Here is a 26,872-nt window from a genome sequence, read left to right as displayed (position 1 = left end):
ATGATAGACAATAAGCACCTGAATATTAAAGGGGTAGTATTCTGGGTTTTCTAGGCACATAGTGGCATTTTATAACTAGTAACTAAGCCTTGATATGAAGATGATGTATCAAACATGACTTAAAAGAAAGAGAGGCCTCTGTCTCTTTAAAATTCCTGCTCGTTCTGAAACTCCGTCTTCAGGAACTCATCACAACATGGCTCCTCTATCCCTTTAACAATGTTTTTACCAGCATTGCACTAAGAAGTAGTTGGTATAAAGAGCTCATCAGATGAGCAGTTTCACCAGGTGTTTGCTAATTGTTTCTGACTAGTCTGAAGGAGCTGAGTGGGAGAGCCGGGAGAAGGCTGCTCTTTGAGCGGAGGCTCAGAAACCACCTCTGAGGAGGAACTTCGTCCTTAAAGACACCATTTGTCCACCCAGGCGTTTTGCACAACTGAATGGTTACCATGGAAGATTAAAGAATTTCTCAAGCATGTATGAATGTATGGAGCCCTCTAGGGGACATGGAGGATTTTTTATTTTATTTTATTTTTTTGTGTGTGTTACTTCACAATACTTTGCGTTCTCTCGCAATAATGTACCGATCAGTTCACGTGGCATAATTGAATACTGTAAGCCTTTCTCACAGTGGCCATCATACTCTCTGCTATTATATAAGGCTTTCGTGAGGTTTTTCCTCAGGTATTTTAATATCTCATTGTGAAATACTTGAAGTTTTATATCTTTTTTCTCTAGGATAGAAATGAACCACAATTCTGTCTCTAAGAAGCTCCTGCTCTTTACAACACTCCGCCTTCCGGAAGTCATCACAACCATTAAATCTTTACAGTGCAACTAACCACCAAATCAACTTTTTGTTTTTTGCTGTCCTGAAAATGTAAACGGAGACAGAGAATCTGTGAAAACATCAAACTCTTCCGCCTGCTCCCTGTGAACCTACTTCCATCTGCAGAAATGCTCTGCTTCCTGTCAGACACAACCAATCAGAGCCAGGAGGTGGGTCTTAGCGCTGTCAATCACAGGCAGCAGAGCCTGCAATGAATGTTCAGACTAGTTAGTAAAGCCACTGATGAGGATAAACAAAAACTGCTCAATGTGCTAATGTTTCTCTGCCATTAAGCAGTGTATACCCAAGAATCATTAACAGCAATAAGACCCTCCTCCTGACTCTGAGTGGTCATTTCTGGTCGGGACTGGTGTATTTCTGACAGATGGACCACAGAGAAGAGGCAGAAGAGCTAGATTTTTTTTAAGCAAATTATCTGTCTCATGTTGTACTGTAGTAACTGTGTCTGTTTCATCAAATATGTAAAAGAATGTTACGTATTTCAGCTATAACATGAATTATTTTTGTCCGTCATCTATCCATCTGTTTGTCCATCATGCTTCCATTGATTTGTTTCCTCCATTCATCCAGCCATTTTCTAACACCCTTATCCCTAGTGGGGTCGGGAGGGCTGCTGGTGTCTGTCTCCAGCTAATGTTCTGGGCGAGAGGCGGGGTCACCCTGGACAGGTCGCTAGATTTGTTTCCTTATCAATCCATTTGTTTATTCATACTCCAATAATCTGTAGTTTTTACCAGTTCTGTGGTTTAAAGCCTGCCTTCTGTACAAATACTAACTTTGAATTTCATTCATAATTGTGAACTTCTGCATTAATGGCTTAAAACTGACAGTAAATTAATTAAGAACTCTAAATGCCATAATACAAGGTATACATACGAGGATATGTATGGAATTTGGACATTTACAAAAATGCTTAAAAAAAAAACATTCGCTATTATACAGACCGCTATAGGAGATCTTTCCTTCAAAAATCCATCACCATCTATAATAACTCTGAGTAATTTTGAATTAATATGAGCTACCACAACACTTAATTTTCCTTTGGGATCAGTATTTTTTATTTTAATTGATTAAAGCCGTTTTATATACGAGTCACAACCTGTGCATATATTGTACGTGTTGACACTTTCGTCATCAGCCTGGCGCTACGCTGGTGTCAGGATACATTTGTTGAGACGTGAGTCACCGGCCGGAGGAGGCAGAGGAGAGGGATGTGGCTGCGCTTCCATAATGCGCACTGGGAGTCGTCGGGGACAGAGGTCCCTGGTGTGTTTTCTCGCTTTCTCCGCCAGCTGGACTAGGCGGCGGATATCCCCGACAAAATGCATTCCCTCGTGCTTGGGACGTAAAATATGAGCAGGTAGGATGCATATATTATGGCGCAGCAGCTGGCACTAAATGTACCGCCACAGCTGGGGTAATTAGTCACCATGGTGACGACATCCCTCCTAACCTCTGCAAACCGACGTAATTTAGATACTAATACCTGCTCTGTTTTAGCTAACCTTGCTGGCGTAATTCCGACTGTCACGCGGCTTTCGCTACTCCAAGTTGACAAAAAAAAAAAAAAAAAAAAAAACCAATGTATTAATTTCAGAGAATTTGAGGCCGTGAGAGCACGTGTTGTGTTGCCTTCACGTATGTCGTAAAGATTGGAGTTAAAATTTTCGGATTAGTAAAGCCGAACAATGATGGCTAGAATCATAAAGGTGTTTGAAACCTTGTTAACTGCTTTGGGAAAACCACTGCCACCAAACATGCAAGACATACATTCCCGAAGTAAAATCACGTTTTTGTATTTATAATTGCATAATGGATGTAGGGCTTTCTTACCAAGCGTGTTGCTTCATTTTTCTAAGGTGTTTCTAAACAAACACGACTCCAATAATTAAAACCGAGCATAACTCGCATAACCAAACGCAACAAAGTTATTTCTCTGATTAGAGTTGTAAGCTGTAGTTTACGAGGCGTGCCTGAAAGCAGCAAGTGTCAAGGATAAAGGGCGGTCCATGGAGGTACACATGTAGCAGATACACCGGAGCAGTGCTTATTTATGTAGGCGTTGAAGAGAGGACAGAGGTAAGACTTTACCAATAAGCATTGCTTACTGAACGTACTTTAATGTTAAAACGAAGTAAAATTGTATGTATTGTATCTTAACCGGCGACTTGAATGTAGCCGGTTTGGTTGATTAAAATCACACTGGCGCACGAGGCAGTATAGTTCTTGAGCAACACCATGTGGCTCATATCGAACAGATAAACGCACTTTTGCTTTTCTAGGTGTCATTTGCCTGGGGTCTGATTCTGTTTAACAGTTCCTGATAAGCGAAAAGCCTAACACCGGCCACAGAGGTGGGTTTTATTACGAACGGAAGCCGGCGTGGCTAAAATGAATTGCCGAGCGCGTGGGGTCTAATTATGCAGTCTGGAACTGATATGTCAGAGTTCAGTTTGATACTTAAAGAAGACGGTATTACGGTACTATACGAAACAATCATATTGTTATTGGCTGGCATAGTATTTGCATAGCTGTAGTCTGAAACCTGATTTAAGTTTTGTACACTTGTATTTATAGAGGTGGCGTCTATATTGTTTTGTGTGTGTGTGTTTGTTTTTGTGTGTGTTTTTTAGCGTTCCTCGTTGGATTTTGACCGGTAGTGCTCCACACAAATGTTTGCTTTTTGGGTTGATTGCTTGGTCGGCTTCTGATTGGCTGAGTTGTTTAGCGCACACGTTCTACTTTTCTTTTTTAGTGTTGTATATTGTCTTGCAAATTAAATCTTACCTTTGCCCAGACTAAGTGCTGCATTAAGCATTGTTTTGGCTTTAGACACGCATGGACAATATTAATTTTAATTGTCTTCTTGCTTCCATAATTAAGTAGAAAAGTAACACCCAGGTGTTGCTAGAAAAGAAATTCATCACACATGGTAAATATTTAACACAGTTGCTAATTTTCCCAGGACTTTATGTTCCTGCCAGTTCACCCCTAGATCAGATCAGGCCATGCCTCACCCATAAAACCTGCAAAAAATTCCAGAGGTCCATCTTGTACTCGCATAAAGGCTTCACTTAAATGTTGCAGTATAAAGCAGTGGAGCCCAAAGTCGGTCCTCAAAGGCTGGTATCCTGCATGTTTTAGTTCTCTCCCTGGTTTAACGCACTTGGATCAAATAATGGCTCATTAGGTCTAAGAAGAACACTGACATGCGGAAAGGGTTATTACCAGCAGGGAGAGAACTAAAACATGCAGGATGTCAGCCCTCGAGGACCGACTTTGGGCACCCCTGCAGTAAAGGATGTTCAAAGCAACACTGAACAAGTACAGCTTGTTTGCACAGTTGCATATAAATGAATTGTATACATTTTGGAATAATGTCCATTGGACAAATGATACCAGATATTTGGTTGTAATGGACAAACCCAAACACAGCAGCTTAGCTAGACCAGCTGTTGAACACAGTGGTGGGAAGTGATGATCGGGGCTTGTCTTACCTGGGCACCTTGAGCTTTTCTCTAAACCAAAGCACTTTAGAGCATTGTTTCCCAACGCTGGTCCTCGATGCACACTGCCCTGCAGGTTTTAGATGTTTCCCTCCTTTACCACACCTGATTCAGCTGATTGCAAACACCTGTCAATTGAAATCAGCTGGGCTGAAGCAAGGAAACACCAGGGGGAGTGAAGAGATTGGGTTTGGGTCGCTGGATACGGGTCTCGTATGACCCCAAAAATATCTGATTTGGGTCTCATTCACATGCTGTATAAATGAAGCTTATTTTTTCTTTTTTCTTTTCCATGTCCTATCCAGCAGTGAAGCACTTGAAATTGTTAGTGTCAAAGTGAGGCCCAACCACCAGATTTACTTTAACAAGCGGAGCATTACAACTTTTGCCATAATGCTCGTATGATGTTAAATTTCTAAATTAACAAGACTGTCTAGTCAAAATGAGACCTTGGAAATAACATCAACTAGGGAGATTCAACCAATTCATGTTAAAATTGGATCCTTTAAACCATTTTTAACTAGTTCAGTTGAACTGCAGAGAAATTTCTAATGTGAGGGGAAAACCGGTGATGAGTCATCTGAAATGTGTCCTGTGTATTAAAACAAAGCTTATGGTTGTATTTGGGTTTCCAGAAACTTGTGGAATATATTGCTCCTCAGGCAATCTTGTAGCAAGGCCAGGCTGACCTTGGATGAGCCATGTTCTACTAATCATTAGACACAAAGTTCCATTCCTCTATCCTATCATCTGCTATTATGTTACCAATTATCACCAAAGACTATGGCAATGTTCAGGGTCATGTTTTGCTTTGCTTTATCAGAACATGACGGAGAGACCTTGCTTTACAGCTCACAAAACTCTTAAGGCAATAATGGCATATAAATCAGAAGAGCCAGCTCAATGTTTCATTTGCCACTGGGCTCTTTATCTTTGTTGTTCTTGATAGACTTTTTGATTGGTTCTAAATTTGCAGCATCATGGCTCACAGTCTGCTGTTAGAACTTTACCACACAAGCCTGGCAACAGTTGGCTGTTTAATGATTAATCACATTACTGGGCCTTTAGGGTTGATCAAATACAACCAGCCGAACCAGTTGGTGGCACAGATTCCAGAGGTGACTGCCAACCAGCTGCACGTGTGTAAACGATCATTGTCCACTCTTAAAGGGCCGGTGGTATTCTGTGGAAATGCCTTTGAGCTTTCCATAATTTTATGTTATTCCCTTGTTAAAAAAACACGTAGAGTGTTGCCTTGATTATTTCAAGCATGTATGAAATAATCATACATAATGCATGTGGACCTAGCGCCGTCTTTGAGTCGAAGCTCCTCTCCCACTCAGCTCCTTCAGACTAGCCAACAGCAACTGGCAAACACCTGGTAGAACTGTGAATCAGTTGAGCTCATTGTACAAGCTACTTCCGAGAGCAACCCTGGTTAAAATATTGTGAAAGAGTTAGTGGAGGAGCCATGTAGTGATGATGTCCTGAAGGTGGAGTTTCAGACAGAGCAGGAGTTTTTCAAGAGGCAGAGGCCCAATTTCAAAGCATTATATTTCAAGTCAAATTATTTCTTCTTGTCCTATTTGATGTATACAGCATTTTATAACAACTGAAGGTAACATAGTTACTTGTTTGCACCATTTTATATTGTAATGGTACAACTTTAAGTTTGATCCAGAGTTCTGTTAAGTTTATCACAAGCATCATGTAATATTTCACTGTAAAATCAGTTAAATTAGTTTTAATTGTCACTCTTGTGAATTAGAGGTTTAACACGTTTGGTTTGCACAGATTTTCCCTCCAGTCTTGACTTTACCTGTTTTAACAGTAAGCAGACACTGAATTATGACTAAATCAACCTGAATATGAGGACCTGTTCATCCTCAACATGACAGAATGAGAACAGATTTCTTTTCTTTATTGAACCTTTAGGCTAGGTTTTTATTTCTTCAGCTAGTCTTTTTCATTTTAATGTATATTAAAAATAACAGATTTGAATAAAATTGCCTCCTACTGAGACGCATGCCGGAAACTGTGTATCCAATTTTTTCTGAAGTGAATGAGGAACTACCTGAAGAGTGAAAATGTTGCCTTATTTTATTTATTTATTTCAAAACTCCTTATTTGCAATCCACTTTAATTTTTTAGATTAAACATTGCTAATGTTGCCTTTGATTTTTCTCTAGAAAACAATGTAGAAGTTAGAAAGGAGGAGAAGAACGTAAGATGGAGATGAAACAATTGTTCTTTTGCTCTACCAATTTTCTCTTCTGGATTGTTTTAGGGCTTATTGAATTGTGGCTGAGAAGTGTTGATTGTGTCTTTGTTTTCATCAATGGGGAGAATAATAAAAACGATAGAAATAAAATTGCCTCTTACACGTGATTCTCAAACAGCTATCTCCAGACTGTCTGACCTTAAAGAAGTGGCCGATTAAATAAGAAGTACGTAGCATAAACTATTTTCAGTAGATGCAGTATCTGAAAGATTGTTTCTTTAAAGGTCAACTTTCCTGATTTTTAGAAACTCTGTAAGACTGAGCTCTGTTGGATTATACAAGGACTGGGCAGAAAATCACCTGAAGCTGGAGTTATTGAGAAATTGCTTAAAATGTATAACTTTCAGATTGTCAGCATAGAAAGCTACATACAACCTGGTGGCAGCTCTGCCTTATAGCAGGCTGATTAATCAGTGGAAGCTTATATTTAGAAAACCACCCCCGAGATGTTTTACCCTTATTACTTCCACTAATCAGTCTTGATCAACATTTTTGATCTTTAATCTCAAAGTGAAAACTAATTTCTACATAAAGACAATGACAAAAAATTAGTAACATAAAATAAGTGGCTGCATTCACCATCTTTTCAAGTGACTGACCTAATTCAGCAGAGGTCCATTCACTGGTTAACCAGTATTCCTGGCTTCCATTACAGCATGAAAAGGAATGAACACACCAGATCCACTATAAGTAATATACTGTGCTGTAAACAGTCGATTCTTATCCTTATTGTTTAGTTTTTTTTCTAATTCTGCTAGGTTTTACTTTTGTTTCTGAGGTTTCCTGGATTTGCCTGGAGTTTTGTTAAACTGAAAAAAAATTCTGACAATCTACTGAGTTACTATTTTTACACAGTTTTTGAGTGCGCCCGCACACGATGCATTACATGAATTGTTTGATCCGTGTTGAGTCTGATGTGGTGGAGTGGATCTGTGTGGTTAGCCTTGAACTCATTTAAAAGCCCTGAACAAAGCCCTGACCTCATTCAGCACTCTGCGTCCAGCTGCACACCTTCCCACTCCTCCAGGCTGATGGCAAGTCCCACATTAGAGAGAAGCTTCTACCAGCACAGAGCAACTCGGTTCACGCACATTTATTTCCCTGTTGCCGGGAAACGATGCTGATGGCCACAGCTTTAAGAACGTTGTTGTTTTACTATAGTGGCATTTACATGCCTGATTTTTTTTATTATTTTTTTCCAGTAAAAAGAAATTCTGATATCACAAGAATTTATATTTGGTTCAAAAAAATTAAAAAATATATAACTGTAAGAACTCAGAATTTCATGTTTTTAATTTAATTGAAATAAATCAGGGGTGTCAAACTCCAGTCCTCAAGTGCCGCTGTCCTGCATCTTTTAGATGTGCCTCTGCTGCACCACACCTGAAAAGAATAATTAGGTCATTAGCAAGGCTCAGGAGAACCGATCTACACAGGGAGGAGGTAATTAAGCAATTTCATTCCACTGTTTTGTACCTGTGGCACATCTAAACACTGCAGGACAGCGGCCCTTGAGGACTGGAGTTTGACACCCCTGAAATAAATGAAAATTTCTCTATACTGTACAGAATCTGGGTTTCTACTGTGCATCAGCTACCTTCATGGTGAACTGATGGAGCACCTCCTTGTTGAACACTGTTCCTTACATGTGTAGTAATGAAGCAGCTCTGTGGCTAAGTGGGCTTCAGCTAACTAGTGAAGAAAGTAATGGTTTGCTGTGAGCAACATTTCTGTGTTCTATGCAGAGCATTAACAACACTCTATAAGAAGTAGAAGTAGTGGGGTTACTTTAGTGTTACACACACGCAGATGCACTGCCTTGTACGGCATTTCATTCAGTCAGATCTTGCTCCATCAGACAGTAGAGGCAGTGTAATAAATCTGAACCCTTGGAAAGGTCAGCACAGCGGCTCTCTGAGGTCCAGCTGTCCAGGTCATTACTTTGACACCTCAGTCTGCTGCGCTGCTTGATGCATTGAAAGAAACGTTTTCAGGAGCAGAAAACTGTTAGTCAGACCAGGATGTGTTTGGTGAAAATCTAACCATAGTTGAGTCTGCTGCAAATTATTTTCTCAAGACTTTTTTTTTATTTTTTATGCTGGATTCTATTTGGTACAATTCACGTGAACTAAAAGTTGAATACATCAGAATGTTTGTGGACTGAAATGGCTTTTTAAGCAAATGGGCTTAAATATTAAGAATAATTGCATTCATAGGTTTTTATCTCAAATGTAAAATGTGATGTATATTAGTACAGATTTGTCTTAATTACTGCAGAGTAGTGCTGTTATTTCAGCAAATGACTTGTTTTTTTCAGTTTGTATATTTTAATAATTAATTGATTTACTAAATTGACAAATATTTCAACAATTCATTCATCATAATTAAATTGTTTCAGCCCTAAGTTCATACATTAAAAACAATATCTTCATCTTCAAATAATGGCCCAATTCATTATTTGACAAGTGATTTATTTGGCATGAAAGATTTTTTTTTCTTTTTTTCCCTGTCATTTTTGGCCAATGACTAAATTTAGCCACTTTGTTCTTTGTGAGAAACCTGACAAATCAGTAGCGTATCAAAGACTTGCATTTCAGATTTGTTATTGCCTCTACTACTGGTTCAGATTGATCCTTTGAAGATACAGTCAAGTAAATCAGAGATAATTAACCAAAATAAGTGTGGGATTTACTGCAGTCATGTCCAATGCTTGATCAAGCTAGGAGAGAATATTATTGAGTCAGGCCTGTCGGCAGACTGCAGTAACTGTGTTTGATGGGCCTGCATGAGGATTTAATCTTAGACTTGGATTAATCATAATTGGAAATATTGAGGGTTTTTTTTGTTTCTGCAGAAACGGTTTTCTAACAGAAGTGGAAAAAACAGAAATAATATCAGAATCTCAAATCTGCAAGAGCTATCAGTAATGGACTCCTGATCAATGTGGTGACCAGTGTGTGAAAAACCTTCAAGGATCACTATTAAAGGCTGTTGGTTTGTTCGTGGGAACGGAGACCTTATGTGGGAGTGGAGCACATTCTTCGGGAGGGGTGCTGGTGCCCATCTCCAGCAAACGCTTCGGTCACGAGGTGGGGTACACTCTGGACAGGTCGCCAGTCTGTCACAGGCAGTATGTCTAATATATTCAAATTGCTATGACCTTGCATTTTACATGTTGCTCTAATATTTAGCGAGTTGGAAAAAGTCTGTCAGCAAGAGATGCTCACACCAGACCCTGGCACAGGCCAAAAGGCCAGTGTAACACACAGTTCCTGTGCCAGGTATTTTGTGCTACCTGGCCCAATAACACTTTTTTCCTGCACAATAAATTGTCCCAGAAGTTATTGCAATAAATGATGATGTTTTGAAACCATTTTCCAGTAATATAAAGGAAATGGCATGAGAGTGCAGAAACACATTAACAATTAGTAAACTTTAAATTCTAATGAACAAGTAACACTGGAACTGGAAGACATTTTAAATATCCAAATTAAGCAAACAAAACAGAACCGACAAATTAAATGAATTATGAAGTCCTTGCTCATTAAGGTGAAGACCTGCTTTGCTTTACCTGAAAGGATGAAGGAAGTAATGGGCGAGTTTTCTCACCACTATCGGCTGTGGCCCCTCTCCCACTACCCTGTTATTCTACTGGTTCCTGATCTGGAGTATCCAGTAAGACCTGTTGAGAACAAGCTGTGAAAGGAAGAGCTCTTTGATCCAGAGCTCAGCATGGAGTGAAAAACGATCTGTCTTGGTTGTTGACCGAAGAAAATCACCTGACGTGAGTTCTGTGAAAGAAAAGTTATGTCTCTTAAACATATGGCTGGGTTCTGTTTGGTTTTGTTGCAACTGCTGCTCCCCAAAAGAAACAAGAAGGCGATGTCTAAAGGCTATCATCCATATTGAATGGCCTGTGAAAACACTGACTTGCATGCTTTATATGACAACCACGCAGTGCTTAGTAGTTTTGCTGACATGAAAGTAGAAGGGAACACAGCCCTCATCAGACAATGTCCATGTTATGGTGGATGCATTCATTCAATAGTTTTCCTAGTAAATATTTGGCTACACTGAGGCAGTAGCCCTTTCTGTCCAGAATTTGATCTCATAATCAGCATTGCTATATTCTGTGAAAGAGGCATTTGTTCCTTTACCTTTAGACGGATCATGTCACAGAAAGGTGTAAAGAAAGCAGGAGTGCCAACACATGGAAACTACAATTCAGAGGTTTCTACCAGGTGTTCTTGAGGTGATTTTTTTTTTTTTTTTGTTCTCTCCCTCCTGCTGTTTTAGAAGATTGTGACCATTATAGAAATGTCAAGCCATAGTTCAAAGTTTAACTGCTCTTCGTGGCTGCTAAAGATTGACCCAGTGTTCCAGAAACGACTGTTGCAAAATATGTCCGTCGTTAAACACCTTTAGGACCATAATGGTGTTTTCACTCTGGCTAATCTGATAGTTTTGGTTCAGTTGGGGACAAAAAGACAACATTTGTTTCATTTTCAGCAGCCCATTTCCTGCTTTTGCTTTTTCTTAAACCAAACAAAGACCTAGGTTTGTAGTAGGGCTGTTGTCAACGAATATTTTAGTAATCGAGTAATCTATCGATTATTCTTACGATTAATCGGATAAAAAAATATATAAAATGAAATATTGGTAAATCTGGCATAATACCGGTGTTACTATCAGATATCAATATCAGTCCAATTTTTCATATTTGAGCATCCCTAACAGTTGCTTTTTTGTAGTTTAGAAAACTAACCTGTAACAATAATAGCTCACTTTCTAAGTTAACCAGAAGAAAAGTTATAGAAAAATCTGAAATTATATTGAATTTAATAACAAAGAGGCAGGCTCACAAATATGCTTATAAAAAATGTCTACAATCCAGCTTTTAGTTTATGTATTCATCTTCAGTGAGTTTAATAGATTAATTAAACTCACCTTGCCACCTAACCTGTCACGCTTTGGGTTTGAAAATACGGGAAATGTCGCCTGGAGTGGGAGGAGAGGGCGAATGAAGAACGTAAGATGGGGTGGAGGGGAGGAAATAGACCAGCGGACTGACAACCGTTAGACCGGGGGACGAACACAGGGGGAAGCAATACGGGATATTTACGACACCTTCACCGGTCACACTCAGAAACTCATCTACCAGCCATGTACGATGCGCTCCGCCACCCGTTTCCTCAGACCGGGATATGAAATTTATTGTGCGGTTCGTCGGTAAAGCTACATTTACACGGTAAGCATCAGCTACTCAGCCGCCCGCCCTGTTCAGTCTATCCGCTCACCTCAGCGCTCTTCCCGCCGTTCGCTTTCAACCAGCAGCCCCGGAGGAGAAATGCTGCCGTACTCCAGGCATCCCCCAGTCATTTTAAGGATGCTTATTGGTTCCCCAAAAACGATAAAAAGTCGGGCATTATCATCAATCAATAAAATCCTCACGGGCCAATCTTGAAGATTGGACTTTATGCCGCTGAGACTTAGCTTTTGTCAACAACTCAGAGGCGGAAGTGAGAGCTCCGCGCAACGCAAATGAAGTCCCGGTTTAGCGCACCTCCACCATGGGGGAGGTGCGCTAAATAATAAAACATAAATTAACGAAGCTTCGAGGCAGGTAAATTTTCCTCGAGGAATTTTAGTAATCGAGGTACTCGAATCATTCGAGGAATCGTTTCAGCCCTAGTTTGTAGTTGGACAAGAGTTTGATTTTTTTATTTATTTATGTTTTTTTGGTGTGCCTCAGAGTTTGATTATTCATTCACAACTCCCAAAATGAAACAGAGACTTTCTAGGCAAACAAACCAGAGTTGAATTAAAGAGAACCAAACCGGGCTGGTGTGAATGCACCATAAATAGTAAGCTGAATGGAAACCAGCTCATGCGTCATGCTGGATTGTTTTCCATCTGTGGTAAACCTGAAGGACATTCCTGTGATGTCCTCGGATTCATTGGCGTAACGTCTGGTGTTCCTTTGTTCCACAGTGAAGGTCACCATGGGTAGATGGCTTTCCTCAGCATCATAACCAGCACCTGAGGTTCTTAGCCCCCTGAATCCAGCATCACCATGGGGGAGGTGGTCCAGATGCACTTCACCACGGTGGACTACGTCATCTTCGTCCTGCTGCTGGTGGCTTCTGCCGGCATCGGCCTCTTCTATGCCTTCTCTGGGGGCCGCCAGCGCACCACCCAGGTGAACTCGGACTTCCGTTTCTGTTAGGCTTCCCTGTGTTTTAACATCTGACACGAACTTCCGGTTTGTCTCAGGAGTTTCTGTTGGCCGACCGTTCCATGAGCTGCCTGCCCGTGTCCCTGTCCCTGCTGGCCACCTTCCAGTCGGCTGTGGCCATCCTGGGCGCTCCGTCTGAGGTGTACGCATTTGGGACACAGTACTGGTTCCTGGGCTGCTCCTACTTCTTGGGTCTGCTCATCCCAGCACATGTCTTCATCCCAATCTTCTACAGGCTTCGGCTGTCCAGCGCCTACGAGGTACCTGCATGTACAACGCCCCCTACAGTTATTAACAACCTGTTCAGAAAATGTACAGAAATATTTTTGGATAAATTTATTTATTGCAGGAACATAACCTATGAGATTATGCTCCAACAATAAAACACAACCTTATTTAAAGCCTTTCTAAGGGTGTTGGTACTCTGAGGGGCGCTGTAGTAGATGCACATCTTCCTTCCTGTTTCTGCTTCTTTGTCATTAAAAAACCCCCATGTTAGAATCTCATCTGTCTTTGTGTTGAGCCCTTATTATGCATGCAATTTTAGTTTAGTTTGCTGCATCATTCATAGTTTCATGGCTTGTTTCTTTATGCATTTTAAACATTTTCACACACTGTCAGATCACTTTGCTCACACCTGCTCCACCTTTTATCTTTCTCAAGTATGATCTCAGAGTTGAACATCTTATCTCTCCTAACCTAGTGGAACGAACACATGTTCCCATCTTCAGTGTTTATGAAGGACATTTATCTTCCTCTGTGATCAGTCATTTACTGGGGAATGACTGCAATAATGTCCTTTCAACAGAAACCATTTGTATCTTCGATCAGAACTTCTTGTGGTAGTTCTGATCTGCTCCATTGACTGACACTGACTGTCTCTGAGATGATGTTAGGGATTTTTTTCATTTAGTTTGTTTTTACGTTCTCCCCAACAGTATCTGGAACTGCGTTTTAACAAGATGGTTCGCATATGTGGGACTGCAACCTTCATCTTTCAGATGGTACCTTGATCTGCTTCATATTTCACTGTTTTTGTAGCAAAAAAAATTAAATTCACCCGTTTGTCTGATTGAAACCTTGTTCCAGCAAATGTTACTCGCTTCATGATTTTATACCATCATTACCATCTCCCCACATGAGTCTGTTGTTTATCCCAAAGCAAATAAATAGACCTATTCCATTGTTACTATCGTTAAAATGTGTGAACAATGGTTTATTCTCTCTTAGAACTTTAAAAAAATAAGAGCAAATCCTCAAAAGACTTCAGACTGTACACATGTACAGACATACCTTAAAACAATTGGCACTTGTTTCTAAATACAAATATACACCACACTTTTTAGATTTTTGTTTAATAAATAAAAAACTTTTTTTTCCCACTTCACAATAGTCCAACTTGTTAGAGTAATCTAAAAACACCTTAGGTTGAAGTTTTACATTTTTACGTGACACAATCTGTAGAAATGCATTGAATACTTTCACAATCCAGTGCAGTAACAGCCTGAGACATGTTAGACTGTCAGAATTCACACATCCACCTTACATACCCACAGGGGTATTAACAGGTGCTGGGTCTTTAGGAAAGTTCCGTGAACTTTGAACTCCTTCTGTGCATGTGGTTTTGAATCGCTCAGTTCTTTCTCTCTGCAGGTCATTTACATGGGGGTTGTACTTTATGCTCCAGCTCTGGCACTTAATGCAGGTGAATACATTAGACATTACCTTCAGTCAGGTTTTAGCACATTCCACTACCAGCTGACTGTAAGTCTATAAGTTCATATTTCTGAGTTATGCTGTGTGTGGGTGGGTTTTAACTCTTCTTCTGACTTGCAGTGACAGGTTTTGACCTGTGGGGAGCAGTGTTGGCCATGGGGTTAGTGTGTACTCTGTATACTGCTCTGGTAAGTTTTTTTTTTTTTTTTTTTTTTTTTTTTTTTTTTTTTTAACCACACTTGTGTCAATGAATGCAGCTTTATTAATTTGCTAAATGTTCAGTTAAAATAGAAAATAGTGGTTGAGTATTAAATAAAAATAAGCTAACCTGGTGGTGTCCTCCTGTCCCTTAGGGGGGGCTGAAGGCAGTGATCTGGACCGACGTGTTCCAGACCGTGGTGATGTTTGCGGGGCAGCTAGCTGTCATTGTGGTGGGAGCCAATCAGGCTGGAGGGATAGTCGAGGTGTGGAGGAAAGCAGTGAATGGCAGCCGCATTGCTGGACTGGAGTGAGTACCGACTGGGCCGACCTGGAGGAACAATATGGCAGTTTGGGTCAGCGCCATTAACACTAGATTTAATGGGAGAATGCAATTAATCAGTTAATCGCATGGCAAAATTAAATTGAGCTCAATGATTTTCATTCTATTGATTAGAATTTTTTTTTAAAGGCAATCTTGTTTAAAGGCTTCATAATTCATTTTAGTTATGATTCTGGTTGTTTCATTTTGAATATTAAAAAGGTTTTCCACTTCCAGTGTGGAGTGTTCTGTAAAAATGTTTTATTCTTACAGGGAAAACTTGCATTATGCCATTCTCATTAAATGGTTTCAAAACAACAATATGCTCATTTAGTGAAATCATTTCTGGGACAATTTATTGTCCAGCAAAATCTGTCTTGTGACAGGCCTGGTTGTATCTGCAGCCTGAACCCCGACCCTCTGGAGCGCCACACCTTCTGGACGTTGGGAGTCGGGGGAGTGTTCCTCATGCTGGCCCTGTACGGTGTCAATCAGGCCCAGGTCCAGAGGTACCTCAGCTCCCGTACGGAGAAGGAGGCTGTCATGTGAGCATAAACTGCTTCTCATTGGGATTACATTAGTTCAAAGTGAATAGTAGTGAATAGTGAAAACCGTTGTGCCCGGACAGGTCCTGCTATGTGGTTTTCCCGTGCCAGCAGATTGTCCTCTGTTTGGGCTGCCTGATGGGTCTGGTCATGTTTGCTCGCTATGGAGAGGACAGCCCTCTGGACAAGGGCTACGTGACAACCAACGACCAGGTGAGGCCTGGGGGGATTCATGATGGATCATGTGGGTTAAGCTCCTGCTGATGCTGAGGTCCTCTGTGCAGATGGTGCTGTACTTTGTTATGGATGTGTTCAGAGATCTACCTGGCCTCCCTGGCCTTTTTGTGGCTTGTCTCTTCAGCGGAGCGCTCAGGTAAATCACACTAACTCCGGCTGGACATGAATAGATGCATCTGCTCTTAGTTTGTCCTCAGTCAGTCCTGATAACTGTACTTTTCTGTTTTCAATCATTGCATCATTCAGTCTGTTTTTTTTTTTGTTTTTTTTAACTCCCTCCAGCACCATCTCCTCAGCTTTCAACTCCTTGGCAACAGTAACTATGGAAGACCTGATAAAGCCTCATTTTCCAAATATGACTGAAGCAAGGGCCACTCTTCTGTCCAAAGGACTTGGTAAGACGAGTTGCTTTTGAGGTATTAATATTAATTAATTGGCTGAGTTATGCTGGCTATTTCTTTGATTTGTCAGTTTCTGATTGGTACAGTTGTAAAACAGAAGCAAACCTCCTGCCTGTGTTTGTCCTGTTCCCCTCAGCTTTAGCCTATGGACTGGTGTGTCTGGCTATGGCCTACGTTGCCTCCATAATGGGATCAGTGCTGCAGGTAACTAGTCCAGCCTTTAGCATCACCAGCAGGACAGAGTGAAGTAGAAGCTGTAGCTACATAGTGTTTCTGTTCTTTTAGCTGGTTTTAAGCTGCTGTCATACTGGATGGAGGATTCTGTGAAATCCTAAAGTAGAGTCATAAGTGTGTCATGAAAATTGTACTGTCCTTTTATATATTCCAATCACCTTGGGATGACGGGATTAAAATTTACATTTTGGTACCGCATCTGCACAGGAAGTGGTTGGAGGATGATGTTGCAGCATGTTTTTAATGACTTGTGACATGAACAAGCTTATTTACATCTGATTCTAACTGAATCAGATGTAAATCTGAATAATGGTGGTATGAATATCACCATTATTCATACCATAATGGTGGTATGAATTTAATGGAAACAAAACGATTGCTAAATTGTATTTTAACATCATCTACGAAGTTTTGCACACATTTGTAGCAGCCAACAATTGACATCACTGCGACTGTTTTGGTCCAATGCTCTGCATAGAATTGGATTAAATCATTATTAGCTGAATTAATCGGTGTGTTAGAGCCACATCAACCCCTTGGCATTCTGAGGTGAGTGAACGTTCATCAGTGAAGACAAAGTGTCTGCATAGCATGGCATGAGATTATGTAATGTTATGGAGGCATCAGTGCAACGTTTTGGTATTATAAAAGTGATTAATCTTGAACCTTAATCTTTTATGGTCAGCTAATTTAGTAATTAAGTATACAAACTCAAAAAATGTCAACTGCTGAAAGAATAATTATAGCAGTAACTAAACCAAAACCATACAAAAATAAACATTTTCCATTTAAGATAAATTAAAACAAAAACCGTAAAATAAGGCTAAAATGCTTATGTTTACCCCACATGCCATTGGTAGCATTTAGGTTAGCATTAGCATTTTGGCTAATATTTAGCTTATACACTAATTTCAACATACTGAATGGAGTAACTTCATGTTACTCAACATGCTTCTGATTCTACTTTATCATTGACGCTCATTTTTAGCCTCAGAACACTGGGTTCCAACTGACCTGCACACTTTGGCAGGCCCCATTTAAATTTCTCCAGAAATTTTCTAGTTATTTTATTATTCAATTTCAAATGTATAAAAGAGGCCTAATTTGTTAGATGAATTATCTGCGGAATGTGCCAGTTTTCTTTAACATAACTGTTCCACAACATAATGGTGGTATGAGGTGGTGGCGTTTGCTGCTGTCAGCTGTATTAGTGTGTAAACCTCACCATGTGAGACTGACTACTGTTATTCCAGGCAGCCTTCAGTATCTTTGGGATGGTGGGTGGCCCCCTGCTGGGACTCTTCTGCCTGGGGATCTTCTTCCCTTGGGCCAACCCTGTTGTAAGTCTTAGTTTAGGACCCGTCCTAGAGAGACAGAGCTGCACACGTCCTGAGTCACTGTGATAACTCCTGTTGCTAGGGAGCAGTAGTCGGGCTAGCAGCAGGCCTCGCCATGGCCTTCTGGGTCGGGATCGGAAGCTTTGTGATGCGAATGTCTCGGCCCCCACCAGGACCCCAGCTCAACGCCACCGCTCTGCCACTGTTTCACAACATGACCACTACTGTCCTGAGCTCCCTGACTACCAGCCCCACAGCCAAACCACGGTAACACACCCTGCATGCTGCAGCACGGCACACTGGTTCTGGTTATTTACTGCTTTGAAGTTGGATTACAAAAAAATATGAATGTTAAAGAGGTGGTCTTATGTAAAATCAACTTTTTTGAGCTTTACATCATGTTATGATGATCCCTCATCAAAATCATAGCTGGAATGTTGCCTTGATTCTTTCATGCATGTTTGAGAAATCCTTTAATCTCCGTGGCAACCATTCAGCTGTGCAGAACACCTGGTTGAACCAAGCTCCTCCTAGGAGGAGTTTCTATGCTTCCACATTAGAGCACCCATCCCCTGTAACTCCTCCAAGAGACGACTCCTTCAGACTAGTCGGGAGCAATTGGCAAACACCTGTGAAAGAGAGTTACTTCTCAGTCCAGCACTGGTAATAAGTTAAAGGGTTAACAGAGGAGCCATGTTGTGATGACTTCCTGAAGGTAGAGTTTCAGAAAGATCTGGTGTTTTAAAGAGACAGAGGCCCAATTTCAAGGCGTTAAATTACAAAGTCACACTTCTTTAAAGTCATATTTGATAAATCACCTTCATAAAAAATGTCCAAAGTTCCTTTTTGATCCCCCCTGCTGCTCCCTCACAAAAATGTGACTTAGGCCATTGCTTTAAGGAGGTGACGGTATACATCATTTTTCTAATAATTGAAGTTAACATGGCTACAGTTAACTTCATAGCTATGATTGTGCTATGAAATGGCACTTGTGTGCCTGGAAAATGCATGATGCTGCCCCTTTAAACTTCTGACTTGTGCTTGCATTTCTTACAGACTGAAAATAATTTTAGGTGTTGGAAGTAAATGTAACCAGTCATTTACTGTGTTTAGTCCAACAGGAGTGGAAGCTCTTTACTCGCTGTCCTACATGTGGTACAGTGCTCACAACTCGGCCACTGTGGTGGTGGTGGGTCTGCTCGTCAGCTTCATAACGGGTACAAACATGAAACGGCACCCTGCAGCACTACTCATCACTTTACATTTTGTCACATTTTACAGATGAATACAAAAGCATCTCCCTTGTTGGAGTTTTAACCTCCTTATCCCTCACATGAAATCAACAACTAAATTACATAAGTTACATTTAGCAAAATGTTAATTAGTGTTGGGTCCCAATTAAAATATTTAATCAAGTTAATTGCAGGGTCTGTAACTAATTAATTGCATTTTAATTGAAACGCATAACAAAATAATCAAGTTAAGTTTATCAGTAGCACATTTCAGGAGCAGGGCAGTTCAAAGCGATTTACTCCATAAAAGCATTATACAGTAAGCAATTATGAAACGAGCAGTAAAACATTACATTATTTTAAAATGACATCAAATTAGGAGTAAAAATCATCACATGTATTGATCGATGTTCCAGTTTAGTAAAAGGCAACCTCTTCATCTCTAGGCCTCTTTTTGAGAAATATGGTTGAAAATACATGCCCAAAATGAATTGAATGTATCTCAAGAACTACAGAGTTTATTTTAATTGTTTTGGTATCAAAATAAAGGCAAGACTCTAGAGAATATGTTACAGCTCTAAAACCCACCCTGCCTGTTACTGAGGAAAGTGAATTAATATGATACACAGCAGAAATTAAGCAAAATATCTATTTCCGCCAAAAAAAAACCCAGTTCAATATATGAAGATTCCTTTCAAAGCATGTTTACTACATGTTTTGGATGTAGTAAACAACAGTACACAATCTGACCTTTTACTGTGCCAAGTTTCATGGAAAGAAAGTGAATCACATGAGTTTTAGAGAGGTACTACTTGATAAAAATCTAGGCGGACCTTCCAAATTAGCCATTTTGGCACAATTTGTGCCATTTGAACTTTCTCAGTTTTTTTTCTGTAGGTTCTGTTTCAATTATTTATTCTTATAGAATAAATGATTACTTGTCAGATAAGTAATTACATCTAATAACAATTGTTTTTGGGGGTTCCTTTGAAAAAAAATTTCCTCCTGGAGTCTCTAGTCTGCGCTCTGCAAGTAAAACCATGCAGTTCTCAATAGAGCTTTGGAGTTGACGTCACAGGATATGACGTTTTCGTCGCTCGGCGCCATGTCTGGGGTCCACAGACCAAAACAAACTATTCAGAACACCGGTGTTTTCATTGTGTTACCAACCGCAGTAAAGTTGTTTTCAAGTTGGATACTGGATAAACCGAGCTCCACGGAGTAAGAGACGTTCAGCTCAAGGTTGATCCGATTTATGAACGCTAATTTCGGCCAGCTGTTCTTAAGTCTCTCCACAAGCGCTCGGAGTTTCACATTGCTGCTGTCAATTTCCGAACACTCCTGTGCATAAATGCTTTGTCTTGTGACCAACTGATACCAAAAAGTGGACATTCATGCTATTACACGAGGCATACTATCTTCTATTAAAATTTTAAGTCATATTCAATAATTTTATTAAATGTTTTCTTCAGTAGCTTCCAAATTGTGTCCCATTAACTCAATCTGCTTGAAATTGTTCTACTAGATTGTATAGATGAGGCACACTCACCTTTATTACATTTGAACACCTTTTATATATTTTTTAGCTATTTCTGCAGTCAAAATTTTTTATTTTTCTTAGCTTGTAGGCCATGTAACCTATTAACTCAAAATCTGTGTACAATTATTCTATTAAACTATAGATTAGGCATATTTTTATTCCATTTTGACCCCTTTTTTAACCAGAATTATATTTCAAAAAAAAGAAAATTCATAAAATGTATTACCTCAGATGATCATCATTTGTTACCCGTAATGTTCAATTGCATAAAATTCTAGGCCAGGATCTATGTCATTACATGTTCACTTACCTGAAATATGTTAAATACAACAAATATTTATTAAAGTGTGGTCTATTTCATAAAATTTGTCACCTTTATTGTTTAATTACACATTAAATGTTTAAAGATGGGCTCTTTCATCTGGTTTGCGTAATGATGTGGCGGTGGACACAAATGCAGCAGGCAGTGGACTTACTTTATGTGGATGTAGAAACAAGGCTGATCTAACAATAAGAACTAAGGAACACAGAGCAAGAAAAACTAGAAGATCTAAACAAAGAAATAACCCAACTAGAATGACACAGAAAGATACAGACTCAGACATGGAACAATAACTGAACCTATGGTGATCAAATTAAGAAATAAACATTACTAGAAACCCTGCAGGGAGGCTTAAATAAGAAATAACTAGAAGGATAAAATAGAATAGTCATTAAAGAAGGCTTGACATGGACTCAGACAAACAAGGAAAAGCAATAATATTATTCTAACTACACTAAATACCATGAACCACTTAAGTGAATTGAAACACAAAGTTAATAAAATGAAAAGCAAAACAAACCCAAAAACCCAGTGTCTTGACAGATGTCTGATTATATAATTGTTTACTTTAATCACATAAAATATTTATTTAAAAATATAATCTCATTACATGTATGTTTATTACCTGAATATTTAAATATCAAATTGTTACTTAAAATGTGATTCTTTTCTTCACGTTTACATGCAACTTGAAGTGCTTGAATCAAACGATTCATGAATGTTTAATACATTAAATTATTAAATGAGAGAACAGCCACTTCCAACTGTATTTCAACACAAATGGTTCCTGTTCCTCTTCAGAGTCTGCAGCCTTGCTGAGCTCCTCTCCTGGGGTTCCTTCCTCCTCAGCCTCTCCAACTTGCTCCTCTTCTGTTGCCTCTGCTACTGTGTTTTCATTATTTATCTCTTCTGGGGTAAATAATGAAATCAGTCTCAGTAACCTGTTGATGGTTTTGCTGTATCGCCTCTGTAATTGACGCCCATGTCGGTCCGATGTTGTGGCGTTTACCTCAGTGACCCACATTCAGCACTGGACCCCAGTTCATCCATTTCATACGTCGGTTTGCCTTTAAGAGGACATATCAGAACACATCGCTATTAAAGCTGTAAATTTGATAACACTAGTAAAATAGTTTACTTCACAATAATGTAATAACCTCGATGTCCACTGACAAAACTCGGACTATGCTACATAAACAATATTAGCCCGAGCTAAACAACAGAAACTGAACGTAAGAACACTCGGACAAAATCATAGAACAACATTGTGACACAAAACCAACAAAGCAAATTTAGACACTCACCAGAAAGGAAATGTCTGGAGGAAACTTGTAGGTATCTGGGGATTTTGGAGAACGTGATATCAAGACGTGTCACCGCTGATACCAGGACATTCGTCTTCTTTTCGTTAGCACCGATAGCTTAGCCTCCTCACGTTGTTTCCAAGCAGGATAATAGTGAAACCAAAGTCCGTCTTATATCCTTTTACCGTTTCAGTCGTGTGATCGGACATTACAGACAATAACGTAGCAAGTTCGTACCATAGCTAAATTATTTTAAGTAACTTGGATTGAAAAAATCTGCGAGACTGTTTTTTTTTATACTGCGAGACTGTTGTCTATGGACCCCTAAGATGGCGCTGATACCCCTCCGACTAGAGCAGTGACGTCACGCTCCAAAGCTCTATACAGATATGCAAACTTACGCGGGGCGGTTTCTCGGGATCCCATTGGCCAATTTTGATGATTGACACGTCTTTCGAACCGTCAGAGCCAATAGAATCCGAGGGCGTTGACATTAATACGGAAACTAAAGCCATTCACCAATTAGAGGACGGGAAACGCATGTGACGTGCATTGACGGAGTTCGCCTCTACATTTTTATATGGAAGCCCAGGAGGCGGAAGAGGCTCTGGGCAGAGCCGAAAACAGTATGAGATGGACTTAGGGAAAATGGATTATCGAACCAAGTGGAAATATTTAGTCTAATAAGGATTATGACCACGAAACAGCAAAGGTAGGACTGAATTTATGTTTTTCGCTTCGTGAAATTAGCGATTTCTTTTTTTCTTCTTCAGCTGCTGGTTCAGTGAGTTTTGCACGTAGCGTGGTGATTCTGGTATTGTTGGAAACGGCAGAGCTTCGGCTTTACTCTGATTGATAGTTTGTGGGCTTTGGGAATAGTTGCTCTTTCACTGTTGCATTTTTTACCGCGTATGCCTCGTTAGCCTCGTTAGCATCTAATTACGTTTCGTTTTACCAAGCTACTTCGTGTTCAGGCTGGGTGTTGTTGATGTAGAAAATATTGTTTATCATTTAGAAGAGCTTTTTCCCGATCTGTGGATATGCAATATGCCTATATTGATAAATGTATAGCATGTTTTTTCAATCGATCTTGTTGCGGCAAGCGCAGAGGACCCAAATTTGGGTCCTCTCGCGACAAACAGGTTAGTAGGCTGGTTTTAGCCTTGATTTAAAGGAAATCTGTGTTTCAGCTCCAAGATTGTTACATAAGCAACATTTTCAAATCAAGACATTTTTCTTGCCTCACTAAATCCAAAAAAACTTCCATGTAATCATAGTTACAAAGTAATGATTTAGAGAGTTGAGAGTTGAAAACTACTTTTTATTTTTCTTCCACTTTACAATAATGCACTAATTTGTGCAGGTTTCTTATGAAATGAAATGTTCAAGGGATGTAAATAGTTTTTCTCAGAAAACTTTCCAGTGTTGCTGGTAGTTAAAGCTGGCAGCAGCTCCAGTCCCTGCTGCCTCCCTGTGTTTTCTGTCTGGTGTAACTGCCTTGTTCCTGTCAGGACCCATGAAGGAGAGGGACCTGACCCCGGGAACGGTGTTCCCTGTCCTCGGAACGCTGCTGTTCTTCCTGCCGGAGCGCTACAAGGAGAAGCTGTGCTGCATCACTCCTCTGGCCCTGAAGGTAGCTCACACTCCATTTTCTCTCCTCACCCTGTCACACTACGGTTCCATCGCTTTTATCATCACTGTTCTGCAGCCCAAAGAAACCAGCAGCCAGCCTTACCAAGTGGCCAAGAAGGACAGCAACGGGGCGGCGTGCTGCAAGGAGGACACGGCCACGGAGGACAAGGAGCTGGAGAGCGGCAGAGCTCAGACAGAGGACGAGGACATGGACACACTGACCACACACACAGTCCAGGAGACGGCCTTATGAAACCGCACAAGAAGCACACACACTTTGTCCTGAGCTACTGGTGGATCCTGTCACCCTGGTAAAATACTGAGGCTAGAGAAACAGATTTCAGAGGGTGTGGCCTGTCTGAGAGGGCGAAACAGAAAACGCCAACTGATGTTCCAGTGTGACCCAATCCACTCTGCACTTTGGCAGAAATAAAAGAATCAGGTAGGGAATCGTTGCACAGTTAAAATCCTTTATTTTTATAGCAATAATAGAGCCACAAATTCTAGAGTATATGAAGATAATTAAAGAAAATCATAGACTGAAGCATAACAACATGGCGGCTCGGTTTCCAACTCTGACCCGTTTAGCTGCCTCTGAATAAGGGTACAGGAAGTGGTGCTGATGACGTCTCATGGATCACAGCTGATCCCGACAGAACCAAAGAACACTAAAGATGAAGCACAATGACGATGTTCAAGCAAAACGGTCGACTCCAGGAGAAACGAAACAGAAAAGGCCCAATAAAGATGCTAGTAATGAGTTTTAGAGCTACTGAAGTACAATACAACTTGTCTAAAATAACCACCGACAGCTCAGTGACATCATGACATTGAGCTCTAATTCTGCTTAAAACTCTTCCTGTGTTCCACATCCTGTCATTGTTTCAGTAGCTTTTGTTTTGTTTAATGAAAATATACGAGATGACCTAATGGTAGAGCAGACATCAAAAATAGTCATAGTAAGAATAACTAAATCAACTAATAAAAGATTAGTTCAAATTTTTTCATGAAAGTGTCCTTCATGTGATAAGCGGTTAATATCTACACGTCATGCTGTCATATGGTCCAAATCCAGGTCAGATGGTCCTGGAGGAAGTTGAGGTTGGAGGCGGTGCGCCACTACTGATCTCCCTGTGTGAAACATTGACTGGAAATGTTTTCAGTATGTAGCGAGTAAGGCAGCATGGACACCACTTTACTTCTACAGCAGAAATTCACCATTAGTGTGTTGATTTTAAAAATAACTGCATATTTATATTTCTAATGTGGTAAATATTGCACTTTATCAATATTAAGTAACTTATAAAAGGATAGTTGCATCTTCAGTGTTAGTGAGTCAGTTTTATCTTAAATATGACCAGAGATCTGGATCCTAACCTACAGTGATGGATGTGTTAGACGACAGAATTTTTGCTCCAGGGACTCTAGTCGATAGAGGCCAGACCTGGAGAAGGTGGCTTGTGAAGAGTCCTGCTCCCTGGACGTGAAGGCCACACTGTGCTTCATCGTGCCAACGCTCGGTAATAGCATGAGATGTACAGCTGATCAACGCCTCTCACATGAAGGTGGTTTTCCTCTGCTCTGAACCCGACTGCAGCTTCACACTAAATCTGACCAAGAAGGAACTGAAGAAACATCTCTAGTATCTTAAGCTTCTGTTAAGTGCCCTTTTTCTATCCATTTCTTCTAAATGTAAACAAGAAAGCTGCATAAATATGAATATTTGTCACTTTTTGGAATCAGAATTCTTGACCGCATGTCGTGCTGTTATGTGTCCATTGTTGCTTTGGGACTCGGCCTCCATGTTCGTTTCTGTCATCGCTCAGCATCATCTGAATGTTCTCGGTCTACACAAAGCCCGTTTACCTCTACAGTCTAAGCACAGCTTAAAGCTACACATCCTAACTTTTATAAAAATGGTTTTTACACACTTATTAAAACTGTCACCATGTTGTGACAGTATGGTATAAGTATGTAAAAAATGTTTAGTTACTGCAGCTTTAACTCGCGTGTCATAGCATGTGTTTTTGAGGGTGGGGGTTGTCAGTTTTTGTGATGTAAGCAATGACAGCCAATCAGAGCGCTGTTTGCAGTGAGCTTATGGTTCATACAAAGCAGCATGTTAGCATTGTCCTAACACCAGAGGCATATAGAACCTGACTTATTTTCTGATGTTTTTTAAACATATTTTGGCTCTTTTTATGTTTGTAATTTTCACCTGAAGCCTGTGTGCATTTCCTGAGCTGAAATGTGCCGTTCTATATGCAAAAAACCGTGAAAAGTTGTTTTTTGTAAAAGTCCAGCAGAATTTGAATGTAGCCGTCCACCAGCTCATCTTTCTGTGCTACATTTTGAAATTCTGCGTTTCAGCCTTTTCATGGTTCCCAGTTTTTAATGACATGTATATTTTTGTGATGGTTTACCTTTTTGAATCCTCCATGCCTGAAATTACTTGAAGTGTCTGTTGATCTCTTTGCAGGGTAAAGTAGCCTCTTTTACAGCTAGCGTGCCATAATCCTGTTAATGTTGACGTTAGATGTGAGTTGTGAACACTAACACACTTGTAGAAGAAGAACCTTCTCTAGGTTATTTACTACTGTTATTAGAACTGTAGTAAATGCAGATTCTGTAGCTTTGTGGCCTTTTAATAGTGAAACACTTAGTAATTTCTCTACACAATAAATATTGTTTGAAACAATATTTATGTTTCTTATCATCTCATCCACAAGAATTCTTCGTTATGCATTCCAAAAACAGAGAGGTCCCTCCTCCATCATGAGAACATTTCTTTGAACTCCATCTGGACCAATCAGACACTTTGGAAGTGATGTTATGATGTAACTTCCTGGCTGAATGAAAGTTTTCATGTTCCGTTTCACTGTGTTTAGATGTGCAGTTCAGCAGATTTCTAATTAAAGTGACACGACATTGAAATTATGACTTGCTGTTTAATGTGGAAAATAAAAACAAACGTGACTCA

At 40.0% G+C, this 26,872-nt stretch overlaps 1 protein-coding gene and 1 long non-coding RNA gene across 4 annotated transcripts; one reads left to right on the top strand and one right to left on the bottom strand.

Annotated features, from left to right (window-relative positions):
• Positions 1 to 1,997: 1,997 nt before the first annotated feature.
• Positions 1,998 to 26,872, top strand: slc5a6a (solute carrier family 5 member 6a). Of its 3 annotated transcripts, XM_088001850.1 has the most exons (17): positions 2,822 to 2,929; positions 12,629 to 12,836; positions 12,911 to 13,132; positions 13,811 to 13,876; positions 14,526 to 14,577; positions 14,709 to 14,776; positions 14,942 to 15,096; positions 15,513 to 15,653; positions 15,737 to 15,866; positions 15,938 to 16,026; positions 16,173 to 16,285; positions 16,428 to 16,495; positions 17,779 to 17,865; positions 17,945 to 18,129; positions 18,976 to 19,079; positions 23,772 to 23,893; positions 23,969 to 26,872. In XM_088001850.1, exons 2-17 carry the CDS (start codon positions 12,711 to 12,713, stop codon positions 24,143 to 24,145), a joined length of 1,905 nt encoding a protein of 634 aa, XP_087857976.1. In that variant the 5' UTR covers positions 2,822 to 2,929; positions 12,629 to 12,710; the 3' UTR covers positions 24,146 to 26,872. The 3 variants fall into 3 exon arrangements, with proteins under 3 accessions (XP_087857975.1, XP_087857976.1, XP_087857974.1); XM_088001849.1 differs by lacking the exons at positions 2,822 to 2,929; positions 23,772 to 23,893; positions 23,969 to 26,872 and adding an exon at positions 1,998 to 2,210 and having other exon boundaries at positions 15,495 to 15,653; positions 18,976 to 19,916; XM_088001848.1 differs by lacking the exons at positions 23,772 to 23,893; positions 23,969 to 26,872 and having other exon boundaries at positions 15,495 to 15,653; positions 18,976 to 19,916.
• Positions 21,503 to 23,496, bottom strand: LOC148152900 (uncharacterized). The gene is made up of 2 exons (XR_015761770.1): positions 22,261 to 23,496; positions 21,503 to 22,023 (listed from the first exon to the last, which is right to left on the bottom strand). It is a non-coding gene; the product is annotated as an uncharacterized LOC148152900 (long non-coding RNA).

This window comes from Poecilia mexicana, unplaced genomic scaffold (genome assembly GCF_051168715.1).
Source record: "Poecilia mexicana isolate PSO_F unplaced genomic scaffold, ASM5116871v1 scaffold_21, whole genome shotgun sequence".
In the NCBI taxonomy this organism is placed as follows: domain Eukaryota; kingdom Metazoa; phylum Chordata; class Actinopteri; order Cyprinodontiformes; family Poeciliidae; genus Poecilia; species Poecilia mexicana.
The sequence above is the reverse complement of the archived record's forward strand: the minus strand, read 5'-3'. Positions and strand labels throughout refer to the sequence as shown.